Here is a 26,196-nt window from a genome sequence, read left to right on the forward strand (position 1 = left end):
ATAATCTCACCACAAAGGAACTAATTGAAAGAGTGATAACAGAGTTTATACAAGAGCTTGTTGCTGTTTCAGTCTCACTGTCTCCCACTCTGTCTCAGTACAAGAGATTACATTCAGAGAACTATTTCTGTGAAGCATGAAGCTGCCATGAGCCTGACCTCTCTCAGCGATATGCAAAGTAGAGAGCTGTTAGGATATCTACTTTTTTTTCTGCTGTCTCAGATACTGTGGAGAGTGGTGAAAGAGTGTGGGCTGGAGAGAGGAGTTTGCTACACTGCTCCCAGCTGACCTCATTAGTGGGAAGGGTTTATGCTATCTGTGTTATAAGGCTCATCTGTATTTAGAAGTTTTTAATAATTAGTTAACTACTTAATTTTGACATACATTTTACCCATATGCTTAGACAGGGGAAGGAGTTCAGTTTACCCGAACGCATCACATTGTTAGGAAGACCACTCTGTATGACATGGATGTGGACCCCAGCTGGAAATACGCAGCTATTGGCTGTCAGGATCGTAACATCAGGTTGGTTCAGTTCTTGTCTTGAAAGTATTGTTGCAATCATGAATGATCAAGGCAGTTCCAGTGCCATCATTGTTCCTTGGTTCTTTGCTGCAGCGCTTTGATCTGAGGTCTCACCTCAAACTCAGTGAGGTTGTTTCTTTTATCAGCAAGGGGTCAAAGTGTAGATACGCAGAAATGTCCATTGGGCTCTTGGCTTTTCACTACATTGCACTGCAGAACAGAGTCTTTCTGCTGGAGAGAGAAAGTGTGCCTTCCTTGGCAAGCACACCACTGAGCTGTGGGACAAGAACTTCTGTACTGTGGTCATTTTTGCTTTTAAAAATATGTCTAGTAAGAAGCTGTGAGGTCCTATAAAGTAGCTGGGACTGAAGGAACCTAAAACTGAGCTAGATGTGACTGTCTTTTTACAAGTGGAGTCCATTCTCTGTTCCCTTTTAATCCATTTGTCAATCTGTCTGCTTCTACATTCAAAGCAAAGGAGACTCCCTGTAGTTGTGTGTCTTCTGTTGTGTCTGGGTGAGATGCTTAGAGTTCTGGACATAATTTGGTGCTACTGCTAAATGTCATTTGTTTTTTGAATTCTTATGTAAATAAAGAGTTTTGCTCTCTTAAACATTACATCTTTTAGTATGAAGAAACCACAGGTATTTTTATAGGAGGTGGAACTGGATGGAGCTTGTTACCAGCCATTCCTGATATATAATGGTTAGCTGTTACAAGGTATCACGAGGTTCATTCCCTCTTACTTGACTCCTCTGCAGTGCCCTGATACTGTACTTACTCTTGATCAAAAGCTTGAGAATCAAACCTGAATTTTAAATCAGATAATCTACTTGGTACTGAATCATCCATTCTTGGGCCTCTACATTACTTTACTGATTGTTTCTTAAACATTTAAATGGTGATTATAGTTTGCAGAGGCTGCAGCTCCCAGGGGTGAGGCCTGTCATGAGGAGAGGAAAGAGTGAAGGTTCCTGGTGACAAAAGCCACAGAGCAGTATGTGGTTAACATGCGTATGTTGTCTTACTTTTCCCTCAGGGTTTTCAACATAAGCAGTGGGAAGCAGAAGAAGCTGTACAAGGGATCCCAAGGTGAAGATGGCACCCTCATCAAAGTAAGCTGTTTTCTTTCTTCTTCCCTTTTTATTTTTCCTTCTCTTCTGAGTGCACCTTAGAGCTCAGAAAATGATATATGAATCTGGACATAATGCTGTTTGTTTTGTTTTGTTTTGTTTTTTACCCTTCTTGCCTGCTCTCTACTTTGCTTTTCCTTATCCTGCTTCTTCTTCCTTGTACCTCTGTCCGTAAGGACTGGAGGACTGGTAAAGTGTTTGGATTTCATCAGGCTGAAATAGGAAGAATCAGTGGATGATCATAACTTCCCTGTCCCCTGTCTGAAGCGAGACACAGGGTCATACTGTAGCAGCAAGCAGAACTGCAACAATATTCATCAGGAGATAATTCAGTCTGTTTACTTTAGTCCTTGTATTTTTGCTTCAGATATCTCATTGTGACTTTCTTGATTGTTGCTGTCTGTTTTTGAAGGTGGAGTTTGACTGGAGTTTGAGAAGTGTTGTTGCCAGAGGGCAAATACAAGTGGCTTTGTATGCTGATGAAATTAAACAGCATCTGCCTTAAAAATCTCATGTTCTCTGGGCCTCGTAGTGCTGAACAACCCCAGTACTGTTTAGGTAGTCTCTTCATGTTTCATACCTGCTGAGTATGTCTAGGCTTTGGAGCAGCATGCATGCATGCATCTACCACTTTGTCCTTCCCCTGGTAAAACAAGTGTTGTTATAGGGTTGGTGCTAAAAATGATGCTGGTACATTGAGGTATGGAAGAGTTGTATCCTTGTCTTCAAAGGGGAAAGACCAGTTGACAGAACCAAAATATTTCTCCAGTTACCAAACAAGCTTCTTCACTGTGCTTATTTTCACTATTAATTTTTATAGTTTTTAAAACATCTTTTTCTATTCAGCTTCACAGGCTATCAATATCATTGATTGATATAAATAACTGGCTCAAAAAATGGAGGGGAAAGCAAACAGCTTTGTTCAATGTCATCTTTTCTGTTTTAAAGAGGAAGATAAATTCTCTTTCTCTGTGTCTATTAAATTCCTGAGAAGCTTTTATAAACTCAGATACTTGATTATGTTTTTCTGTTCTCAAATCTTGAAATGTTGCTTGAAGCTGGATTCTTTGTTTTTAATATTTGATTCTTTCATGTGTAGCACAAGTGGGGAATATCAATTGTTTTTAATATTGCTTTGTTTATTTTTAGGACAGTTATATAACAAAAGGATCATAATTGTCTCTGGAATTTAAACTTATTTGGCATGTTGTTCTGAGATCATTGCATACATTTAGCAAGTAGAAACCCAAATAGTGACATGTGAAGCCAAAGATACTGCCTAGCCAAAGAAACCTATCATTATTTAAATATAATAATTTCTTGAGAGAAACACAGACTTTTGCTCTCACTTCCTCTAAGTTCTACAAAGTATAAAGCAGAACATTTGCTGAGAACAGCTGTATTTACTATGTGGTGTAGACTTTAGTCCTACTGAAGTATTTGATGCAAAGCCACCAACCTCCAGATCTGGTACTGGATCACATCTTTAAAGATAATTGTTCTCCGTTATCACTTAACTGTGGCAGCTCTGATGTTTTTTAAAACTTTCTTTTTTGTTTTAACCTTATGGTAAAAGAAAATAAGACCCTCCAGTACTGTGAAGGAGGTAGGAAAGAGAAATATGGGCCTGTGTATTGGTTATGGTGCCTTCAGAGTCATGAAGGCATTTAATGTAAGTACCTTTAGTCTCTGATTGGGTTGGAAATAGCTATTTGCATTTCATTCTGTTAACAACTGTGACTGTTTTTGGAATTCTGGACCATTTTCATGCAGTTTGAAAGAACTTCATCAACAAATCTGCACTTCTCTTACTTCCTTAACAGGTGCAAACGGATCCCTCTGGGCTTTATATTGCAACCAGTTGTTCTGACAAGAACCTCTCCATTTTTGATTTCTATTCGGGCGAGTGTGTTGCAACCATGTATGGGCACTCAGGTAGGGCATGTAAATTTCTGGAAATGCTTTTTTCTCCTGGGGACTATATTACTACCTAATACTAGTCAAAGCTTTCTGAAGGTTTCTCCCTACCGAAGTTTACCTAGAGGGTATTTTGGACTAGGTTATATTTGAGTTATAGCTGTAGTTTATTTCACTCCAATTTAAACCCTTCTAGAATCAATTTTGCACACGTGCATGCCTCTTAGGCTGTGTATTTATTTGCACAATTAGTAGCCTGTATAAGGTAGTCTTTGTTTTTTCAGTGTATACCATCAGCTCTTGCCATGCAGAGGCTATTCCATTATAGCCAAGAAGAAACTTCAGTCTTCATGCTTATTTTGCCTTATGAGACCCTTTGTATTCTTTGTTAGATGCTTATGGTAATTGGGACATACTGATATGTCATGTGTGGCTTTAATCTGTCTACCTGTCTTCAACTTGGCAATTCAAATTCTATTTGGCTAATTATCTGTTCCACTTATGGGAATAATTAAAGAAAGGTTTAGTAATTGTTCTATATTTCAAACAGAAATTGTGACTGGGATGAAATTCAGTAATGACTGCAAACATCTGATCTCTGTTTCTGGTGACAGGTAAGAGGGGATTGCTTGTTTGTGATAAAACTTTGTCATCTTACACTAGAATTAGTTCGTCCTGAAGGAAGGTTGATTTATTTTATGAGTAATGTTTTATGAAATCCAAAGAAACATCAGAGCTTTCTGAAGCCAGTATGAGTACTGTTGGCAATGGTTATCCTTCCATAAAACAAGACATCCATGTGAAGTGTTTTGGTTGTGGTTTTCTGAGTACAGGTACTGTTCCCTGCTAGAAAGGAGACAAAGGATGTGGCCTCTTGCCTTAGCACCCCCAGGTCTATAACATAATGCAGTGTAATGGATTTTGTGATATTACAAACAGTGGTGCTGAAACTTTGTCTCTTAGGCTAGAGTTTTCATCAGGTGAACGGGCCTGTCTAGAAGAAAAAAGATTTGGCTTGTCCCCAGTCTTTCTGCTCCTGTTGATGTGGTCCTTTTCCCTGCTCCCCTGAGTCAGAGTCTTGCAGCTGACTCCTCGCTAAGGTGGTGTGGATCACTAAATCAGCCCTCCACCTCCCCCCAGCTATAGTTTCTACTGATTTATTGAGCTAAATCAGCTCATGAAAACTGTAAGTAATCACTAGACTGAGCCTAGCTGCAGAATAAGGACTTACTTTGTTGTAGATATCTGATAAATTCCAGAAATGTGGAAGGTTTGAGATACTCAGTTATTCTTGTGATTTTAGTGCAATGTTCCCTCGTTGAGTGTCATTTTCTTCACTAGGGGTGTGGAGGAGGTAGATGAGAAGTGAGAAAAGGATTCATGAAGAACTTAGCTGTAAGGAGAATAGAAATTGTGTTTTCTCAAAAGAAAACAGAGGAAAATAGTTTGTTCAAACACTATAGCATGTGTAAAGAATGAAACAGAATACAAAGAAAAACGGAGATGAAGAAGAGCACAAGGACTGAGAGACTTGGGAGAAAATTACTGCAAGGGAAAAAAAAAAAAAAGTAAATAGTAGAATAGTAGAAGCATACTTATGCAGAGCTTCGTGTCAAATCGCAGTGTATTTACAAGTTCATGCTGTTTGCTGCCTGGTCTGATTGCTGTGGGGGTGGGATAAATGAACAAGCCATATTTGCTTTCTGAATTTGTTTATTGCTTTTTGGTGTTGTCTTGGAAGCTGATTATGTTGCTGTTACATTCAAGAGAGCTGCTGTTTGAGGAGAAGCAGCTGGCTGCCTAGGGTTGCCATAGCGCCCAGATGCAGTGCCTCACAACTTTCTCTTTGCTAAAAATCTGAGGAGGGGAATGACAGCTGTTGATGAGAAGCTTCTGTGTCTGTACATGACTTGAATAGCTGGGAGTGACGTTCCTGAACTTTGTCACACAAACAAGTAGGACTGAGGGGTGAGAATTGTCAGCTTTTTGGGAATATATCCACAGGCTGTTTTCTTGTTTGTTTGTTTCCTTTTGGTGTAGCATGAAAAGGAAACTTTTTAAAATACCTTTATATGAGACAAAGTAAGCAGAGAAGATATGGTTGCTTTTGGCATTTTTTCTCTGGTCCAGGAGACTAAAAATTCATGATTGTTGTTCAAAATGACAGAGCAGATGAATTTTTGCAAGCAAGCAAGGGAAAAGGGAAAGATTCTTGTTGAAAGTTCCTTGGTGAACTGGAGTACCAGTGTATATAGTGACACTGCCAGTTCTTGAAGATGGATTCCAAAGTAGCATGCAGGATATGATAAGTGATAGCAGTAATACCGCCTCTGTTTCTACATCAGTGTAAGTACATCCAGCTAGACAGGAAAGATGGGTGAGATGAAAAGAACTAGTTAGCACTGAGATTATATTTCAAAGAAAATACTGGTTGCTTTGTTTTCTATTACCTGAAGATTAAATACTATATTCTTTAATATGATGTGGAATTTTTTTTTTAAGCCAGATTTCTGAAGAAAAGGAGATCAATGAGATGACACTGTTTGCTTCCTTTTCTTAAACACTTTTGAAAAGCTAGTCAGATAGAGGAATAAAGGTACAAGGCTAGACATGAGACTGAACAAAACTCTGCAGTTACTCTAGTCCATTGGGAACCTTTGCCAGGCAGGTTTTACCTTTTTCTCATGAGGCATGTGGTGGGATTGAGTTTCCATGATGCTGCTACTCTGTGTTTCTGCCTGTCACAACTCAAAAGTCTTGTTTGCCTTTGCAAAGGGAATTGATAATTTCAATAAAACTGAACTGAGGCTTAAACCCAGCTTCACCCACCTTTCCTTCTTTCAGTTGTATCTTCATCTGGCGCCTGAGCTCAGAGATGACCATCAACATGCGGCAGCGACTATCTGACATGAAGCAGAGAGGGAAGCAGGCAGAAAAGTCTCCTCCACACAAGACAGCTGGACTTATGAGGTGAGCAGAATAGACTGAGTGGAGCTTGTTGGCTTTTTGGGGCTTAAAGTGAAAAGTATGGCACTGGGTTCAACTGAAAAGTTTCTTCTGTTTCCACTGATACTATTTGAAAAGTTCTGACTGTTCTCTTGTGGTATTTGTGCCTTTCCTTTGGGTATAGAAACCTGACTGTGGTCTTCCAGACAGGCTTACCTAGTGTTGCTTCACTGATTGCAGTATGCATATAATGTCACTGGTGTCTTAATTTAGTTTACTGATGCGGTCAGAAACTTCTAATAAGCAGTTTATCTAGCAGTGCTGAGATTAGTACAGGGCGTCCCACCAGGGAAGAATTGCTGCTTCATGAATAAAGTTCTGTGAGTCTGGGCTTAAATGCAATTTAGAAATCATTTTCTGCAGTGCCAGTACTGAAATATGCCTGTGAGCTGTATGAGTTAGCCACGTTGATTATAATTCTGAAAGAGTTCTTACAGTTGTGCTGTTTCTTTAACTATTTTCAAGAGGCCTTGGAGAAAGTCTCCTTTAATTATAAATAATAAAAATAATTTCCATGAGAAGTTCTTGCCAGCTGAATCATACTATTACTTCTGCTCAGTAAACAACATATCTAAAAGCAAACTACCACAGCCTACAAGCTGAATAGATCTAAGTTTATCTGGTGACATTTTTTTCTTTAAAAAGTCGTGCTTAAAAGCAGGCCCTGTTTTTATACAGAACACGAGTGGCAGAGAACTATGAATTACTAGTGTAATGTGTGTCGTTTCTCTGTACTTAGTATGTAGCTGAGACTCATTTGACCAAAAACAATGCAGGAAGGGGTGCTAAACAAGTGGGATCAAAGTGGGGGAAAAAAAAAAAGGATAAAACAGCTTTTTGATGCTATGTCCCACAGTTTTCTTCTCCAAATATCTACAATTTGAGTTTTGGGTATAAAGGTGCTAAAGCATTGGAAGACTTACCATACTGGTCTTTAGAGTATCACAAGGAACTTCCCACTCCCTTAAGGAGCAAGTAGCATTTGAACAAGTCTGTCTGCATAGTTTCATTTGGGAAGGTCTTGATCTGCTCATTCTTGAAACAGCTCTTGCCTAGGAATTGTTTTCAGTAATGATATGAGAGAACTCGTGAAGCCTTTTTTCTAGCCAAAATTCTGGAACTGTCAAGCTATGTGCTTTTTATAGCAGACTCCATTATTCCAGCAGCTGCAGCCTTACCCTACTGAGGCTCAGCCTGTGACAGATAATCCCAGTTCTCTTGTGCATTAGGTGATACTTGCTTCCGTCACACATGCTTGCTGAAGGGCGGTGTTAGTGCCACGCCAACTTCAGCACTTTATTAAACTTGTTTGGTAACCTCTTTGCAAGCTTGGAATCGTCTTGTTTGGTCAGCTTTGAAAGCTTGTTTTCGGTTTTGATCGACTGCTGTGGTCTAGGGAGATCAACAAAAACGTAACTCCAGAGCATTTTGGATTGGGACTGGATATGGAGGAAGAGCCTATTGGACCAGCATTACTGAGGTGGGAGAAGAGAAACAAATGAATCTGGTTTTGTAGATGCTTTGTATCTGTTCCGGTTGTGTTCCGAGTCTGTATGGGTTGGTGGCAGTGGTGTTACACTTAGTGGTATAAAACCTGATGTCTCAAAAAGACTCACAGTAGCATAAGAAAGCTCTGAACCTGATAGTATGTCATTTGTTTGACTAGGTTTTGTCTAGAATGGTATTGCTGGATTTTGATGGGGGTAGTGATGCATTCTACTACTTCCATAATGTGAGAGTATGGTAAGATGAATAACCAAAATAATACTGGGGAAGAAGAATGGACTGAGGAGCAGTGGGGAGCTGGAACAAAAGCACTCTCTCTGTCCAGCTGCAATTGACAGGGCAGGGATTAACCCAGGTGAATAATCTCTGGAATGTAAACACAAAACATGCCTTTCTGGGTCAAACCACTGGTTCATAAAGTTCAGTATTCCATGTCTTTTTAGTGAAAGACTTGAGAGCCTTGTTATATGGACCTTTGCAGTGTGCTCACCTTATGCTCAGTTGTTGCATTTAGGGTGTTAGGTGCATCTGTGTGTTCCCTTCAGTATTTGGTCATTGTTCACTGAATTTGTATAAATCTCTTTGGAACTTTGTAATATTCTCTGCCTCCGCACCCCACATTGTGATAAGATACAGGAGTTCACTCCTCTCTATGGAAAGAAACATTTTTTTCTGTTTTAAACTACACTTCTGCTAGTTTTGTTGAAAGTTCCCTGGCTCTGTGAGCTTGAAACTATAGTTCTGCATCCAGCTATCTGTCATATCCAAGGTTTTGTAATCCTCTCTCATCACCTCTCCCCATCCAACATTTCCAAATGAAATCCTAGCTTTTTTTAATACCTCCAAGAACTTCTAGAGAGACTAAAGCTGCTGCTCTGAATGGTTTCTGCCTCCTTTGACGGGATGTTGGTTTATTTTGAGACTAATCTGACCTGTATGACCCACAGTTTTCCACATACCTTCCAGTTCTCTCTCTGGCTGAAGAATTGCTGATGTATGCTTTTCTCTTATCTACTGAACACGAGAAGCTTTCATTGTTCAGGATGAAGAACTTGTACTCAGCTGATGTTGCTGATACATTTTGGTTTTGAGACATCTGAGTTTTCAGCAAAGGAGTCATGTAGAATCCTTTTAATACAGTTTTGATTTTGATCCAAGTATGCATTTATGGTTTAGAAAAGCTTGTCTCAATTTTTTGAAAGTTTTAAATTGATTTTATTATGGAATGTTTAGAGGGATTATAGCCTTGTTTATACATTTTGATTTTAAAAGTCACTTTTTCTGTGACTGGTTGAAGCACTAATATAAATAGCAGATAGAAATGGTATCCAAATTAAATTGTCTAAAATTAACATGTGCTTTTGAAAAAGTACAGTGTGCCCTTGGATCTACTTGGAAAGAGCTGCTCCTTATCAAATTCTCAGTGGGACTTTAGTCCAGTCCAGGAAAGCTGTGCAGTTTCCATGTCTCAGAATAGGTTCAGCTTTTGATGCCAGATCAAAAGTGGTGTCTGAGTTGAGCTGCCTTGGTTTTAACACCAGGGAAGCTGTGAAGGCAGCAGCAGCACTGTGATCTTTCTGTCAGGAAAAGTTGGGTTACTTTCATTTTAAAACTCTCAGGCATTTGACAGAGGGTGGAATCTGCTGGTGTGCTCTGCCACGTAAGATGTTGAAGTTTGATAAATAGGCATCTAAAACTGACGATTTAAGTAGGGCAGGATCAGAGTGGCAGTACTGATAACACATCTGTTTAAATGGATAGATGACATTCTTGTGTTTTGGTCTTGTGTTATTTTAAAAAAAGAAAGAAGGATTATATTCAGGAGATGTAAAATAATACAGAGTGCCCTAGCATTAGATATTCTAAAGGTAGAGCTCCATGTGGCACTTATAAGTCTGTGTTATATGAGTGTCCTAATCACTTTCTAACTGAAAGTCCAGCCCTGCCATTGACCCTTTGCTGTTAGACCCTGCAGAAACCACAGAGTGCAAGACCCAGGCATGGTGCTAGAAGGGAGTAGCTCCTTAGCAAAGGAGTGAAACATCCAACCAGTTAGATGTTAAGAGGTCTAATAATTCAGCCCTTCTTTCTTCATAAACTGCCCATAGAAGCCTGATAAGCACAAGCAGAAAGCTGCTGTCAGAGTCACTGATACAAAATTGATACTGCCTGCCATATATAAATATAGTATGCCTTGCAAGATAAATTGCCTCATAGCTTGCACTTCATTGGGATTCCCCTGCTCAGACACAAGAACATGAGAATGACAAAATGGACGCTTAAGACCATGGAAAAGATAAAGAGACTGACAAACTCAAATGTCAAAAATAGACAGTACAGCCAACATGAAACTGTTTCACTTGAGGACTCAACAGACTACACTGTCAGTTCATTATTCTTTTGCCAGCACACCTTAAAGCTCATCTGAAAAGACTGGATAATTATTGCTCAGCCACTCCAACAAATGCAAATTAAAGTCATGCCACTATGTGGGAAGAGGAAAAAATTATAATACCTTAACGAGTGTCAAAACTATGTTTTAATATTGTCTGCTATCTGTCAGCTGCAGGAGAACTTGGTTCCTGGCCAGGCTACTCTGCATCTGGTAGATGAACTATATTTATCTCATAAATAATGCTTGGTACTCAACACCCAGCAGCAATATCCTATAAACGTCACTAATGATGAGTTTGGCACTGCAGCTTAAGGCCATAAAGTGGATGCTACTCAAATTTATTTTGGGGATTTTTCATTTGCTTAATTATTGTCCAAAGTGGATTAAATCATTTGGTTCTCTTGAATGAAGGGGTGAGGGGAGGGACAGGAAAAAGGGAGGAAAAAAAAAAAAAGATAATAGATTGGTACAGGTAAGTGTCCTTACTTGCTGGGAAATTCTGTGCTTGTGTCTCTGAGGTCTGTGTGGAAATGCTTGTTTGATCTACTTCAATTGAAGATCTTCCCAAAGTATTTTTTACGTTATTCCTTGTGCCTTACGGTTAAAAAATGCGGCATGGCACTCTTACAGTGTGTGGGCTGTGCACCATGCAGAACCTGCATGAAGTCCTTGATGTGAACTGACTCCTACGTGATAATTTGCCATATATCTAGTTGCTGTCACACAGGGAATATGTCTATGACATTTTTGATGTGTAAAATAATTCCGGAGAGAAAATACTTAAGGGTGGGAAAAACACTTGACTTTCAAATATGCTGTACTGTCCTGGCTCTGAAAAGGAAAGCCAAGTTTCATTCCACTTAAACTGCTCTGGCTCATTTACTTTTGCTCTAGCTTCTGTGATCCTTCCACGCATAAGAGAGAATTTCTATAGAAGGTTCAACACACCATTTTGCAGGGTTTAACTCATGTTATTTCTCAAGGAATGAATTTTGCTAGAACTAGGAATGTTTGTTAGAGTTGAGACACCACCTGAGTGTTATCTGTAGTGGGGATAAGATGGAAAACTGTAGGATTTTAAATGGTGAGCAGTTCTTGAGACAGACTGTAATACTACTTCAAATTTCTGCTTCCCAGGCATGAATCCATATCTGCCCTATCCTCTGTGCCAGCACTTTCATCAGACAGTGACAAGGATGGTGAAGATGAAGGGAATGACGAAGATGAATTAAGTGGGCTGCAGTCTTTCCATGTTCAGTCCAACTGCAACACTGAGAGAGACTCAGGTAATAATGGAAGAGGGGCATGGGCAGAGATTGAGAGAAAATGTCATGTGTGTGAAGTGAGGAAGAGACAAGATGCTGAGTTAGGGACAATAAGGTCTTTTTTAGAAAGAGAAAGTCCAAAACACAAATGAGTGGTTCAGCAACACTAGATAATGTTGCCAATTCCAGCATCTAAAGAGGGGTGTATTTCAGAGCTCAGTTGTTAAATTGCCAAGTTTCTTCCTAGTTCCAGCTGCTCATGCAGTTTTTGCATTGGTGCCCTGGGGCTTGGTTCTACTGTCCACAGAAATCCAGTGCACCGTAACTTTTTTTTTTTTCCCCCAAGCCTTTGATGGACCACTACACAGTGACAAATGTTCTGCTGAGTCAGATAAAGCCATATGTCAAATTGTCTGTTAGAAATTTGATATAACGATTTGGTAGTGCACAAGAAAACGTTTTCACAGCAGTGCATGGTTTCAAGTGGTATAGCAATGCTGCAGTGGAGAAAGATGAGATAAGAGGTCTTTTAAAAAGGCAGACTGCTGGCCAAAGATATCAACCTGGTATGTATCTTTTTCCCATTCCAGATCCAGATCTTACCCTCTCAAGAAGCCTTTCCCATTGGGAAATGAGGAGGGTGAGTTGCTAAACCTCCAAATTGTAGTTCTAATGATGGGGAAAGTGGAAAAGAAATTCTTATATAGATTAAAAGTTCTTCATTTGCACTACTGGAAAAGGTACAGCTGCAGTGGGAAACCATTGAGAACCTCCTTGGTGAAGAATGATTTGGGGATGGTGAAATCATGCCTAGTTAAGAGACTATTTCACTTCAAATCTCTACATCTGTATCTTTCCATCAGATGTTATGCTTTAGTCCCCTTCATTTCTGCCCTGAATGTCATATAGAATTGAAGCTCATCACATCCTTGGATGTGAGTGAGGCACTTAAATGCTGAGTCATGCAAAAAACTGCAACAAAACTGTAATCTTTACCTTAATACCTTTAAGATTAAGTGAGGAAATTTAAACTGTTGGAGAGCTTTGGGGCTTTTATGAAAACTGATATAATTGTGTTTTGCTACAGGCTGCATGCCTTCTATCCTGTTTTTCTGTCAGCGGAGCTGAATCGTTAAGATTGTCTTTCTTTCAATTTCCTCCAGGCCAAAGAGATAGCAGCAATCCAGCGTTCGGAGGCACCAATGAGCAAAGTGCCTCGACAACGTGGGCGCTGGTCCCAGCCAACCAACAATATAGAAATGACTGTGAAATCCATGCTTGACTTGCGTCAGTTGGAGTCTTTCTCTGTTTCCCGTTCTCCAAGTCGAGATTCATTGTCTCAGAACAGCAATGGGGATGATAGAGAAGAACAGGCTGATCTCCCCGTGCACATCAACAAAGTAAGGGCGATGCTTCTTGCTGGAGATGAAACTACCCCAAGTACATCTGTCTTGCCTCTGTTCTGTATTTACTACTGTATGATGCCATTCTTTATATCTTGAAATGGAACTAAAAATGCCTTCTGAGAAAACTGCTCAGCTCTGCAGTTGTTAGTACTCAGAGCAGAGCACATATGGGATCAAGGTTTCCTTCCAAATATACAGGGAATACCTTGTATTTTCTCTTAGTTCCTTGATTACTTGTAGTTAAAACAAGCTGAGCATGGAATTACATGCATGTGTGCCCAATTTCCTGCTAGGAAAACTAACTCCAATATATTGAAATGTGGCTCAAATGAGACCCTTACCTGTGGGTTGTGCTAGATTATTGTCATCCTTGAAACATAGCCATGATCTCTGTCTCTTAGCCACAGCAAGCAACGTGTTCATACTTCAATACTTCATAACACATAATGTGTTCAATACTTCAGAAGATTAATACCTGTTTTCCAGTAACAGCGTGTCCTGGTGCTTACCCTCATTAGCTTTTTCTTCTTTTGTAACTTTGTGACTTGAGGAGAGTTTTGGACTCACTGTGTGCAAATCAGCCAGTGATTTTTAGCTTTGACCCACAGACTTTTCTGAACTATGCCTGATTGGTCTGGAAAAGGTAATAGAAGCACCTGCTTCCAGGTAACTTATGCTTCTCTTGTGAGGACAGAGAGGTGTGAGGAGTCTAGCATTCACTGTAGAATTTTAGGGGATTATAAATCAAAATTAGAATAGGAAACTGCAACAATCAAACTTCCTAGATGAGGAGGAGGAGAGACATGAGAGTGTTGCCTTCTAATCTCAGATTTTTTAAATTATGTTCTCTGCTGTAATGTGTACTCTCTAGCTCTGCACAGCAGCTACTGACTTGAAATAAAAACACTGGTAATATCTAATATTCTGTATTTTTTACTAGGTTGGAAGCTCAGTAGCTCCCCAAGACAACCGATCTTGTGTACGACCTCAAGTGATTCGGCTCCTGTCTTGTGAAGAGGGGATTTTCTCTCAGGAACTGGAACCATCTGAGAGTGAGGAGTGTGTAATCTACCCTGAGCAAGATGAAATCCATCCCACAGACCCTAGCAGGTTAAAAACAAAAATGAGCCTTCCGCTGTGTATGCCTTACACCTTTCTTGTTCTAGGTTGCTTGCAGCTCGTATGGTAACTTAAATGAGTTGACTTACTGTCTAATTGATGCCAGATACATTTAGTTGAGGGTTTTATGACATCCTGATGCTAAAGGAGGCTGAAACGAAGAGGGTACCATTAAAATAATCTTTTATCTAAGGCTGTGTGTTAGCAGCCTCTTCCAATATTTTGCTTTCTCCCTTATCTGGGTTGAAATAAGCAAGAGAAAATTTGAAAGCTGGAAAACCATCCAGCAGTGATGTATACAGGATAGTGAAACATCTGCCTGGGAGAAATGATGCGACACTATCATTTGTGATAATTTCAAACCTAATTGGGCTACAATCTAACACATGTAGTATGTGATGACACTGTTGTGGAAAATGTAATAGGCTACATGAGTTAGAATTTGCAGGGATGCTGGAGACAGTAGAGAACCTTTATCCTTCTCTGCTGTTTCTTCTGTTTGAATTTTACTTTACTGAATTTTCTGCATTGTTTCATGTGCCGTTTTTCCTTCTCAAATATTATTCTTCCCTTCTTAACCTGATGCTAATAACTGTTTAATTCCCTATGTCTCTTCCTCCTCTGTTACAAAGAATGAGCTGATAGTTTAGACAGACTTTTACACAAGAGAGTACGTGCCAAGATTTTGCAGTTGAAGCTGCTAGTTTTTTTTTCTCAGTTTCTTTTGATTTACTTCTTAAACTTTACTATGATAACAGTATGGACAAACCCACATGCTGTTCCAGCATGTAAGAAATGGAGGCATTCTGTTGATGTTGGATTGGGGCTGGACATGTCTCGAAGTATGCACATTTTGCACTCGTACTGTACTTGCCATTCATTTCCACTGTGTGACTTCTGCAGTCTACCTTGTCTTGCCCTCAGGCATCAGGCAAAAAGAGCAGCATCTGTGTCACTCAACAGAGTATGACTCATAAAGTCATAAAAGAAATGAGGAACTCTGTCATACAGTACTGTGCTTTTATATGATATTCTTCATATTAGTCTTGCTCAAATCTTCTCTGTTCTGTAACACTAAAGTGACTCAAAGAAATGGGTTGTAAACATGAAAAAAAATTACTGTATTAGGGCTAAAATCTCTGACAAACTGGAGTTTGTATCATGTGCCCGATCTTAGTCTTGGTCTACTTGATGAAAACACTTCTTGTTTTTCAACTGTACTGGAAATGGAGCCAGGGCAGTGCAGTGCTGATACCTTGTAATCATGGGAAACTGAAAACACCCAGAAAGTCAGACAATCCCCTTGAGACTTCACTGTCCAAGCTTAATGAAATGCAAAAAATGTATTATCATGAAAGAAGTAAACGTCTTTTTCTCTTGAAAGCCTTAATTTCGTAATCAAGGTTGTTATTAACACAGGTAAGGCCTTAAAGTCAGACTGCACTCTTCTTTACATCTAAAACAAGTCTCTTCTAGTGCTGTATCTTTCCTGTCTCTCTTGTAGCGAGTACCAAGTAAAAGCACTGCCCCATGGGAAGCTAAATAGAAGTTATCAGACCAATGGATGTCCAGACAAACACAGTCCAGACAGTGCCTGCTCTGTAGATTACAGCAGCAGTCGTCTTTCCAGCCCAGACCATCCAAATGAAGGTAAGATGCAAAGATATTATAATATTATAATTTGTACCTGATGTGAAACACTGCAGGAACTTGGTTGAACTGTGTTGTGCTATGTTTATCAGCTGTGATCCTGATCTCTAAGTACTCGATCCTCTTCATGAACTGAACTGAGGTCACATTCCTGTTACTTGCACTAGTAGTGCTGTAAAGATTTAGGCTCATCTGAACAGGCACTTCAGTGAAGCCACTGTAGAAGCACTTGGTTGAAGTGCTCTTGCCATGTAAACCTTTGACTTTTTCTCTCACTAGCAAGAGGAGACAGGTTTGGTATTGATTATCCCCTAGGCTGTGCTGCCTGGGTGTTAGAACAGAGAATTTGCATTTAATGTTGATTGACTTGGCAACTGTAACACTTTGGATGTAAGTTGCTTAATTTAGCATATTTGCTGAATATCTTTTTAAATCTGATATTACTGTGATTATGCTGTTGCAGCTTATATTTTCTTTTTGGTTTGTGCCTTTTCCCAGATTCTGAAAGCACTGAGCCCCTGAGTGTGGATGGCATCTCAGATCTGGAGGGAGAGGAAGGAGAGGAGGATGTGGGTACCAATGTGCCAGTGGGAGAAATTCCTCAGACACCTGATCAGGAGAAGTTCCTCAAGCAGCATTTTGGGACCCTGGGCAGCACTGATAGAAAAGGTACAGCTCTCTGTTTAGTCTGAGCACTTTCTCTGTGAGGTCATTCTGCTGTGTAGAGAAGTATAGGGAGGGGGAAACAGGGATTTAGTGAAGAGATGCCTGAAGATGAGAGGCGTCTGACAAGTCTGTTGTTGTGTGTGTTCAAGTCTCTCTGGATCAGATTGAAGTCTGTGTTAGTTTGGGTTAAGTATTGTCCCCAGAATCCTGAAGAGCAGTTCTCTTGTCCTAGCACTAGTTTTTCATAGTTTATATGACTATTAATTGTATGTATGTCCCCATAGGTGGCGTGTAGTGGCCTCTAGTGGTATGTTAAGACATAACAAATGTCACAAAAGAAAAGGCTGGAATACTGGGTGGAGGGATAGAATAAGAGGAGACATCAGAGTGGCAAAGGAGCTGGTTAATCTCTGTTGACCAATTCCAGAACAAAGCGTATCTTTCTAGAATTGATAATGGTTGCATGTAGCAGTATCTGTGTGAGCTATTTGTTTTACTAGTACTGTTTTCTTTCCAGTTGATTGATTTGTTTCCTGCTTTGATGCCAGTACCTCACAGTCCTACAAGCAGGATAGAACACAAAGGGAAGAGAAAAAGGAGGAGGCATACCCCTTAGGGAGATTAGCAGTTTAAGGCAGAGTAATCTAAGTAGAACAGAAAAGGCAAAGGCAAATTAAATTATTTAATTCTGTTGTTTTAGCTCAGAAAATCCTCATGAATATGAGGGGAGAGGGAAATGCATTCAACAGTCTCTGTGAGGGGAAAATGCATATATCAGAATGTTTATTTGTTTTGTAACTAAATTGCTCTCTTTTTTTTTTTCCTTTTTTTTTTCTTTTTTTTTTTTTCCTCCTCTCATTTAACCAAAATGTTTAGGTGGTTCATGTAGGAGTCTGGAAAGAACTGAAAACCTCAGCATTTCATCTCGCTTTCTTTCCCAGTCTCCAGCTCTCAGGTATGATTCTGCTTGTTTTGAGTGTCTGTCTGTCTATTTTTGCTGGTGTGGTGAGGTCTTGTACTAGGCCGTGGGCCAAATTAGAAAGCAGACTTCTGCACCCAGCAGGTTGGTTGTATTTTGGACATGCTGTCCTTTGTCACTATAGCTGTTTGGTTTCTTCCTAAAGCATTACTGTTATTTTGTTCTTTTTTCCTCTTTCGATTAAGCGTTTTATGATTAATAGCTTGATTGTTTAAGCTGCAGGAATCGCTATCATCTAATTTACTCTTGACCATTTATGCTCTGTTTATTCTTTTGCATTTCATTCAGCTTGGACAATGAAAGTAGGCTTGTCAACTTTTCCTTTGTTTTTACAGTCCTTTCTTGACTTAGCCTCGTTTCTCAGTCCCATGCCTTCATAGGATACTCCAGTCTCATACAGAGCCCCGTGGGAATGTTATACTTCCAAAAAGCCCTTAACTCTAAAGCATCTCAGAAGGCCTCTCTGAGCTTCTTTCCTTGGGTTTAAAAAAAAAAAAAAAAAAAAAAGAGGAACAAAGGATAGTGGTGGTGTAAATACTTCTGTTGATTCAAATAAATGATTAAAACAAAAACCTCATTTTTATTCCTCCAAAATAACAACATGGAATCTTGGCTTAATTTAATTTAATTGTGTAGAATGGAGCTGGGTTTAAGTACATCTGTGTTTTACCAGCTACGTCTAGATTCACCACATTATGGAATTTTTTTAATCATTGCTTTATTCAGACGCAGCTGTTGCTGCTGTCAGGAGTGCTTCTTAGTCTATCTTGCAATGAAATCTCGTGTTTAAGAAGAAAGTCAGCGGTTAGTTATTGTGTAAGCTTCTGGAAACTTGCAGTGGGGAATGAAGGAAGTTACTGGCACTTTAGAGGTGTAGTAAGAGAAGTAGTTCTAAGTTATGAAGACTTCCATGCTTTTAATCTGTCTAACATACCAAACTAAAAGTTGCCTCCTTTCTGACATAAGCCCTCTGTACTTGTTTGAAATGGTGAGGAAACAAGGCTTTTCTCTTGAAGATACTGACAAACTTTCATAGTAATAATACTTTGATAATTCTACAAAAGTATAATTACTTTGTCTTGGAGTATCTTGGAATGTAAAAGAATTTATTGTTAGTAAGGTGAGCTGAGAGAAGAGACATGACCTGACTTTACCCATTCTTCCCTCTTCCTAGAACTTTTCCTTCTATCTTGCCTTCACCTTTCACGAAGTCCCTCCCTGAAAAATTGACTCAGTGCTACTTGTGATTGAGTGGCCTGGTGTAGAATGCTTTAAGATCAGTACACCCAGGGATAAATAGAACTGTTAAGAGCTTAGGGCAATTCTGCCTTTTTAAAAGTCTAGGTAGGGAAAGGAAAGGCTTTTAAACTGGTTCAATGCATGTGCTTGGTTGTCCAGAGCTATGTATGTCCTTGTTTTAGTTAGGATTTCTTCATTGCTTTCTCTAGGCGCTTGTCACTCTCCTCATCGAATCTGATACTGGATTCAAAGTCCATTGAGTCTCCAGCTCCAACCAGTGGATTTACTCAAGACCTGTTGAAAAATGACAGCAGCCATCCTGCTGATTCTTTGGAAAACAGCCACCTCTTGGATAATGTAAATTTGCATCGGGCTGTTTATGCCCAGAAAAAACGCAAGTCGGCCTTGGAGACTAGCAGAGTTGGTATGGCTCCTGGACGAGTTATTGCATCCTTTCCAGAAGGCCCTGTGAATGCAGTGATGAGAAAGGCACAGTCAGTTCACGACCTTGTTCATGAGGGTAAGGACTCCAACTGGAATGATGGTATAAATTCAGGAATGAAATGGGGAGGTTTGAGTGGAGATTAATTTTCTGTCTTTGTCTTCTGAGCTACAGACTTTGTGTGTCTTTTAATTCTTAGCCCATCAAGGGAAAATATTTTTGCTTTGTAGCACAGATGCTTGTCTCCTAATTAGTAGTTTCTGATATTTGTCTGGCAGCTTTAGGGAGAGAAATGCCAAGGGTGAAACTGGCTATTTGCAAGGAAATTTCCTTCTGCCGTGAGTGGTTGCTCCAGACAAAAAGTGAAGCTCCCTAGGGTGAGGAGGGGAGGAAAAAGGGAAAAAGAGTGCAGTAAGAGGGGGGCTTACTGTATATATGCACTCTGTGTGAAAGAAGTGAAAGAACCCCAGTTTGGAAACAGTCAACTCAATGGAGCCATGGGTAAGCATTAAGTTTGTTTTTAAAAAACAAAACTTATCACCACAACTCCATGCCTATGTGAGTGGATTAGAGAACTGACAGTTTTTGCCTGCTTCCTCAGCCTTCTCAGTTAACAGCCATGGTGGCCTGAGGTATTCTGACTATATGCTTACCTCCCTTAGGTAAGCAACAGTGTGCAAGCAAGATGAGGGATGGGGAAAAAAGGAAGTGTTGAGGCTTGATAATATTAACCTGAAGTAGTAATTTTGTACTCTTCCTCTGGGGGCTGAGCTGAGGCACATGGACTGAAGTAGCCCTGTAGCTTTCCAGTTTAGGAATTCACTGCAGGCTCTTGTCTGTTTTTGGCATGTTTGTCTGTTTAATTTTCACAGATAAGGGTCCTGGAGTGGTATCTTCTGCCAAGCAGCGTCCTCATACTCTTATGGTGGTTGAGAAGGATCCCAGACCTAATAATTGCAGGGCGTTATCATCCAGTCTGTTGAAGATGGATGGATCTGGTGCTCTGCTGGCCAAAGATGTCAGGGCTGCAAAACCAAAGTCCTACATGAACCCTACAACCAGCTTCCGGGCTAAGATGTCAAGGAGCATATCTGTAGGGGAAAATCTGTACCTTGGTTGCTCCACCGACACGTTGACTGATGGGAGGACTAGCCCACCAGCGGCAGAGAAGACACAGTTCAGTCCCACGGCAGATGCTGAGAAGATGAAGTCAACAGTAAAAGAAAATTATCCAGTGAAGCCAGCGCTTCAGCCGGTTGTAAACTGCTTGTCTCCCAAGTCCTTTCACAGCAAGTTGGCATCATCAAACCGAGCACACCTGATTCTCGACATTCCTAAGCCATTGCCTGATAGACCCACACTGGCCTCCTTCTCACCCACTACCAAAACCAAAACCCTGCTTGAGCCACAGTCTCCACAGTCACCTGCTGGGGCCTGTAGAAAGAAACCCTCATTCCCTGCTGAGGTGCGAACCTCCAAGAAGGAGAGTCAAGCTGTTGGGTGTCTGGTTTCTGGTAGAGAGAATTCAACAGGACTTGCTAAGGAGAGCCCAATAGAGAGTCCAATTGCAAGGACAGGTTGCCAGTTTGAGCCAGGGGTCACAAATCTAAAACTGAGGGAGTTTTCAGAGGTCCAGCAACTGAAGTCTCCTGAAAGCACACTGCCCAGGTGTAAGGAGAGGACCGCCGGCATCGCCTGTGTGCTAGACAACCAACCTGGACTTTGCCCACTAGACCCCATCAGGCCGAGGTCTCCTACATCTGTAACTGCCTTGGCACAGGTCTCAGGTGTGCATGGATACCCATCTCTTATCTTCCCCCTTCTGTCTCCTGTCTTTGTGAACCGTCTCACGATCCCATCACATTTCTTTACGTCCAGCTTCTGGCCTGTCTCGTCCTGTCTGCACCTGTCTCGTTCCATAAGTCATCCCCTCAATGGTGAGACTTTTCTTCAGCCTGACATCTTTTTCTGAGTCTTTAATTTCCATTTCCTCTGAGTCTTATATCTGAATGGTTGGTAGACCTCAGCAGTTCCTTGTGCAGTTGCACCTAGGAACTCAAACATTTTTTTTGGACAGTCCTGATAAATTAACATGCTAGGAATCCTCGGTAGTACATGTAGGTTACACCAATTTTGCTCTTCTCCAGATATATCTGACCAGTAAATGAAAGTGCAGGCCAATATGTGTTAGTTGGGCACATACTACACATAATAGTGACAGTGAAGTTATACCACTCAGCACTTGTTGTTAAGTGCAGGTGTGCAGAATCCAGAGTTGTTTGCCTACAGTTTTCACACGTGAGAGAAAGCTTGGCAAAAGTGAGCTCCTTGCTATACTATGCGTAAGAGCAAGGAAGTGAGTGCTGCCATCATGTCTGCAAGCTGCATGGATCAATTTTTAAATTACCTCTGATTTAAAGAAAAAGTTACTAGCTGGGGAACTATTTTACATGCTGAAAAAGCTCTTGAATTTGTTACAAACTCTGATTTAAGGTACTTTAATCAAATGAAAGCTAGCTGGTAGCTTCAAAACTGAATCAAAGTCCTGCCTGCCAAGGCTGAGGTGTCCAGTGATTTTTCTGTGTTAAAACCTGAAATGCCTTCCTGACTTACTTGGCTGAGTTGTATGGTGTGAAGCTGGATGTCAGCCAACACACAAACATCTTGCACATTAGGGGGACTATACAGTGCACAGTTTTATAAGCTGTGTTCTTATTCACATTTGAGAAGGAGCATCTCTAAAATACTTTAATCAATTACATTTTGTGGTCTCAAGCTGCTCTACCATTCATTGCAATGTTTAAATGCAGTATTTCTGCACCTCAGCATTATAGAGAGAGAATCTGGTTTTGTTTAAAATTTTTTATTGCATTTTTAGAAGGATCAAACACCGTAAAATTGAAGCACTGGTATGCAAAATAAGGAATGTGTTCTGTCTGATAGACTTACTGTTGTGCTATAGAGCAGTTGCTCTGTTGAACATTGAGTGTCTGAAGCTTTCCATCTCTAACCCTTACTGAAATGAGGTTTCCTCCAACAGAAACTTAGAGCTGTGGAATCATTTCTACAGTGGGAAAATAATAGTCCAATTGTTTGTACACTTCATACTGAGTTTTCTCTTCTAGACTTGGAAATCAAGCGATGGATGTATCATATGATTTTTGTTGAGTTGCTAGGAATCTGCTTGCGGAGTTAGCACAGATGGTTCAGAGAAAAGGGGTTTTTTTTGTTTGCTTTCTAAGTCAGCTCCCAGTGCAGTGCACAGCATACCCTGTCAGGGTATTTCAGAAGCATCCTTCAGTCAGTACAGTGCATCCACAATTTTTTTTTTCCTCATTAACAGCAGTCAGCCTTCACCTTCTTGGAAATCACTTTTTCCATACTTCTAGTGGTAAATGCTGGAGAAGCTGACTTTTACTGTGAACAATCTGCTGTGATTTTTGTGGATCATAATGTGGCAATTTAGACTAGTACTGCAGGGCTGACAGTCGGAAATCTTTCTGCTTCTGACTTGCTCTGTGACTTCTGGATTCTGCTTAATTTTTCTATCCTTCAGTTTTCCTGCTTGCATAACATTTGCTCTTAAGGAGACTTAACTGTTTTTGTGAAAGCATTTTGACAACTACAGTTAAAATGCTGAAGATATACTGAATACTGTTGCTGTGTTTAATATTCCCTGCTGGTTTCTGAAGAGCTCTGCAGGCAGAAAATGCCTGTTATTCAAGCATTTGTGTTTTGTTTGTGACCTGTCTCCAGATTGGCACTCACAGACTGAGACCAGCATAAAAGCATGATCAGAGAAGAAATCCAGGAACAATAATGAGAAGAAAGAACTGGCTTGGGGGAGCGGGGCAAAAAAAGATGGGAGGGGGTAGGGCAAAAAAGAACAACACAAAGGTAGCAGGGCAAGAATCTTGGATGGAACTGAAGCCCACTGTGCTCAAACTCTACAAGACTGAGTGATTCAGGAAAAAGAATACAGATGGATTTGTTCATATCTTTTTTTGTGTTTCAATATATTCATATGAGTGGATATTCTAGCAGTGTTTGTACACCTTCTGCATGTATTCATAAAATGAGATGAGGTTCCCTTCCATCTATTCAACGATAACCTTTGTGAAGTGCAGAAATAATAGCAGTAATGTGACTAAGTTCTGTTTTATAGGTAACTGAAGGAAGTTGAATGTCCTTTGTCCAGGCCATTGTAAATTGAAGATAACTGCAGGTTGTGTGTGTGTCAGCGTCCTCATTCATGATTTATGTCTTAACTCTTAGAAGCGTTTATTTTATTAAAGCCTTGCACCTTCAGCTCTGATGCTCTGGGAGTATTGCCCAGTGAGGGCTGGAAGAAAGTGGTGTTTTTCAGTTCCTTGCTTTTAGTTTCAATTTCTGAATTATGGTGTCACAGTACCCTGGACTGTTCAGAAGTGTGATTCCTTTATGATTGTGTTTGTTAGTCAGCAGTCCTCTAGAGCTCAGTCCTCACTAGAGAACACTGTAATAAGTCAACATAGCTCATTGTTGTATACTGTGCAGAACAGTATATAAGGGGAGTATGCAGGTTTCAGTCTAGGTGGATGCCAGATTAGAGGCTCCTCGGATCACACCCCTTTGCTATTGGAAGACTTGAAGCTGAATTTAACTATAAATGAAAATGGCATATGTGATCTCTGACTATTGTTGACTGTAACAGCGTTATCAGTGTAATCTAAAGAGACCATTACTGACTTTGAAGAAACTACGCAATGGAAAAACAAGACTATTTGAAACAAGAAGCATCTGTCAGTAATATGAAGGAAAGTTCATGTTTCCCACTGATTCAAACTAGCCCAAAAATTGAATGAGAACTGTGTGCACGTGATCTTTTGAATAATGTTAAGAACTCTTTTTTACCCAGCTGTGAGATCTCAGATATTGAACTATCTATACCTTACTTTAAATTTTTATTTTTTCCTCTTGTTCAGAATCGAGCATCAGTGTGGAGCAATGTGAGCACGTGGTATCTGAGCTCCAGGACAGCATGCGCAAAGCTATTCATCTTTACCGTGCGGTGAGTGACATTTGACACATGATCTATTTCAGCAGATTGGCTTTACAGCCTACGAGCACTGAATATGCATGCTTAAACATGTAAGTATTCTCTTGACTGTGAGTTCAGTGGCAGAAGCTGCCTGGCTGTCTACGTCTCTGCACCTAAGCTTGAACTGGGCAGGCAGGGATTCTTGATTTCTAACATCTGCATTTTCCAGTGGCTCGTTACGGCATTCTGAGCAAATCAATTAACTTTCCAAACTGTTTCGTCTATCTGTAAGCTGAAGATAACAGCATGCTCTTTTTCAAAGGGGTATTAGGGAATTAGTATTTATACTATGCCTCAGAGATACAGATATTATAGGAACTTTAAATTTTATTATGTCCTTCTGTTTCCTCATCTTTGATGCCCAAGAAACGGATTAGTAAATTATCATGGGAATTCAGCATGCAACTACTCTTCTCTCCCCCTTACTGCTAGAACCTCGTTACAGGCAGAGTTGTGTAACAACTCTTGTTTTCTTTGCTTGGCACTGATCTGTCAAGTTACACTGGTTGAGGAGCTTCCACAGTGAGCTTCTGCCATGAGTTCTTCTGCAGCTTCAGTCTCAGTGCATGCATGAGCTCTGTGACCTCTCTGCATTCCTGTGACCTGTTGCATTTGGCAGACAGAAAGAAGAGAACACTGGCCCTTTGCTGCAGCTGGGCAACAGCACCTCTTAGACCTGGTATAAAGGCATCAAATTCCAGAAAATACGCTTCCCACCTCCAGTCTTTTAGAGTAATGCCCCTGTTTCTTGTGTGACTAGCTGTATCAGATACATACTCTGCTATAAGATTAAATTGGTAGTTTTGCTGAAGAAAAGGAGACTCAGTGGTCTGTATTTCATTTTCTTGGCTTTGCTTTCCAAAAGAGCTGAAATTGCATCTTTGTGCACTACCTGACACCCAATGTATTCTTTTTTCTTTTCTTTTGCTTCTCTGTTTTCAGGTGCTAAATGATACAGAGTCATCTACTGACAAAGATAAAATAGCAGGCCTCCTGACAGAAACATTTTCCTTAATGAAGAAAGAGTTGGACTCCCTGAAGGATGAGGAAGAACTGCCAAAGGTTAAGGAGGTACTGACAAAGCCACAAGATACTGCTAGGTCACTAAATGACAAATGTGGTGCCAATCTACCAAGTCCCAAGAATTTAGGAGATGAGCAGACACTAGCTTTGCTGGAACAGTACTCGGAGTTATTGTTGCAAGCTGTGGAACGACGCATGGACAAAAAACTCTAAAAGTGGTGTCTTTCAGGTGTTTGTGAATACACAGAAATAATCCGAAGAGGAGGACCACAGAGAGATCTTCAGACCAATGCCATCATCACACTGGTCTAGAACTGGTGGGGTGACCTTAATAAACTGATTTCCTCAGGCCCCTGCAGTTGACTTGCTAGAATTCTTAGGAATGTGCTGGGCACACTTTTAACACTTTTTTCCCAATTGTCTTCAACTTCCTGTCTCTAGATTGTCTCTAGACAAAATTTTGAGAGGAGTTTGGAGAAATTGCCTTGAAATTTCTTCATAGCCGGGAGATCAGGATGTTTGGCATCTAAAGAAACAAAGAAAATCTCATTTATCCAAGAAATTCTGAACTGCGGACTGAAGACAAAGGAGTCCAAGTGAAGCCAATCCCTTCTTCTCCAAAGCTTTAGGAGAATCAAGAAGCAGACTTTTTATGGGTTTATTTATTAATTTATTTTTTCTGACTGTTGCTCTATGTCATGTTTGTGACTAGTATCTATCCTTTAACAAAAAAAAAAGTCAATCTCTTGCCATATCCCAGCGAGATACAATCTCTGTATTATAAATCTCCAAGAGGGAGACAGGCTGGAGTGTCTGTGCAATTAATGAACTGGTTTCTGCTTAAA

General features: G+C 40.3%; 1 protein-coding gene across 7 annotated transcripts in view; it reads left to right on the forward strand.

Moving 5' to 3' along the window:
* The window catches only part of MAPKBP1 (mitogen-activated protein kinase binding protein 1), an 88,000-nt gene extending 61,804 nt beyond the window's left edge, over positions 1 to 26,196 (forward strand). For 2 of the 7 annotated variants that reach the window (XM_052696235.1, XM_052696236.1), the window contains 16 exons: positions 404 to 525; positions 1,565 to 1,640; positions 3,482 to 3,593; positions 4,126 to 4,189; positions 6,420 to 6,545; positions 11,620 to 11,768; positions 12,338 to 12,387; positions 12,911 to 13,147; positions 14,094 to 14,263; positions 15,777 to 15,922; positions 16,421 to 16,591; positions 17,456 to 17,543; positions 19,016 to 19,326; positions 20,121 to 21,035; positions 24,213 to 24,298; positions 25,271 to 26,196. In XM_052696235.1, coding sequence (XP_052552195.1) covers positions 404 to 525; positions 1,565 to 1,640; positions 3,482 to 3,593; positions 4,126 to 4,189; positions 6,420 to 6,545; positions 11,620 to 11,768; positions 12,338 to 12,387; positions 12,911 to 13,147; positions 14,094 to 14,263; positions 15,777 to 15,922; positions 16,421 to 16,591; positions 17,456 to 17,543; positions 19,016 to 19,326; positions 20,121 to 21,035; positions 24,213 to 24,298; positions 25,271 to 25,564 — 3,117 coding nt within the window. In that variant the 3' untranslated portion in view covers positions 25,565 to 26,196. Of the gene's footprint in view, positions 1 to 403; positions 526 to 1,564; positions 1,641 to 3,481; positions 3,594 to 4,125; positions 4,190 to 6,419; positions 6,546 to 11,619; positions 11,769 to 12,337; positions 12,388 to 12,910; positions 13,148 to 14,093; positions 14,264 to 15,776; positions 15,923 to 16,420; positions 16,592 to 17,455; positions 17,544 to 19,015; positions 19,327 to 20,120; positions 21,186 to 24,212; positions 24,299 to 25,270 lie in introns of all 7 variants that reach the window. The other 5 variants (XM_052696233.1, XM_052696234.1, XM_052696237.1 and 2 more) reach the window with 5 other exon arrangements.

This window comes from Tympanuchus pallidicinctus, unplaced genomic scaffold, assembly GCF_026119805.1.
Source record: "Tympanuchus pallidicinctus isolate F22 unplaced genomic scaffold, pur_lepc_1.0 scaffold3, whole genome shotgun sequence".
Lineage (NCBI taxonomy): Eukaryota > Metazoa > Chordata > Aves > Galliformes > Phasianidae > Tympanuchus > Tympanuchus pallidicinctus.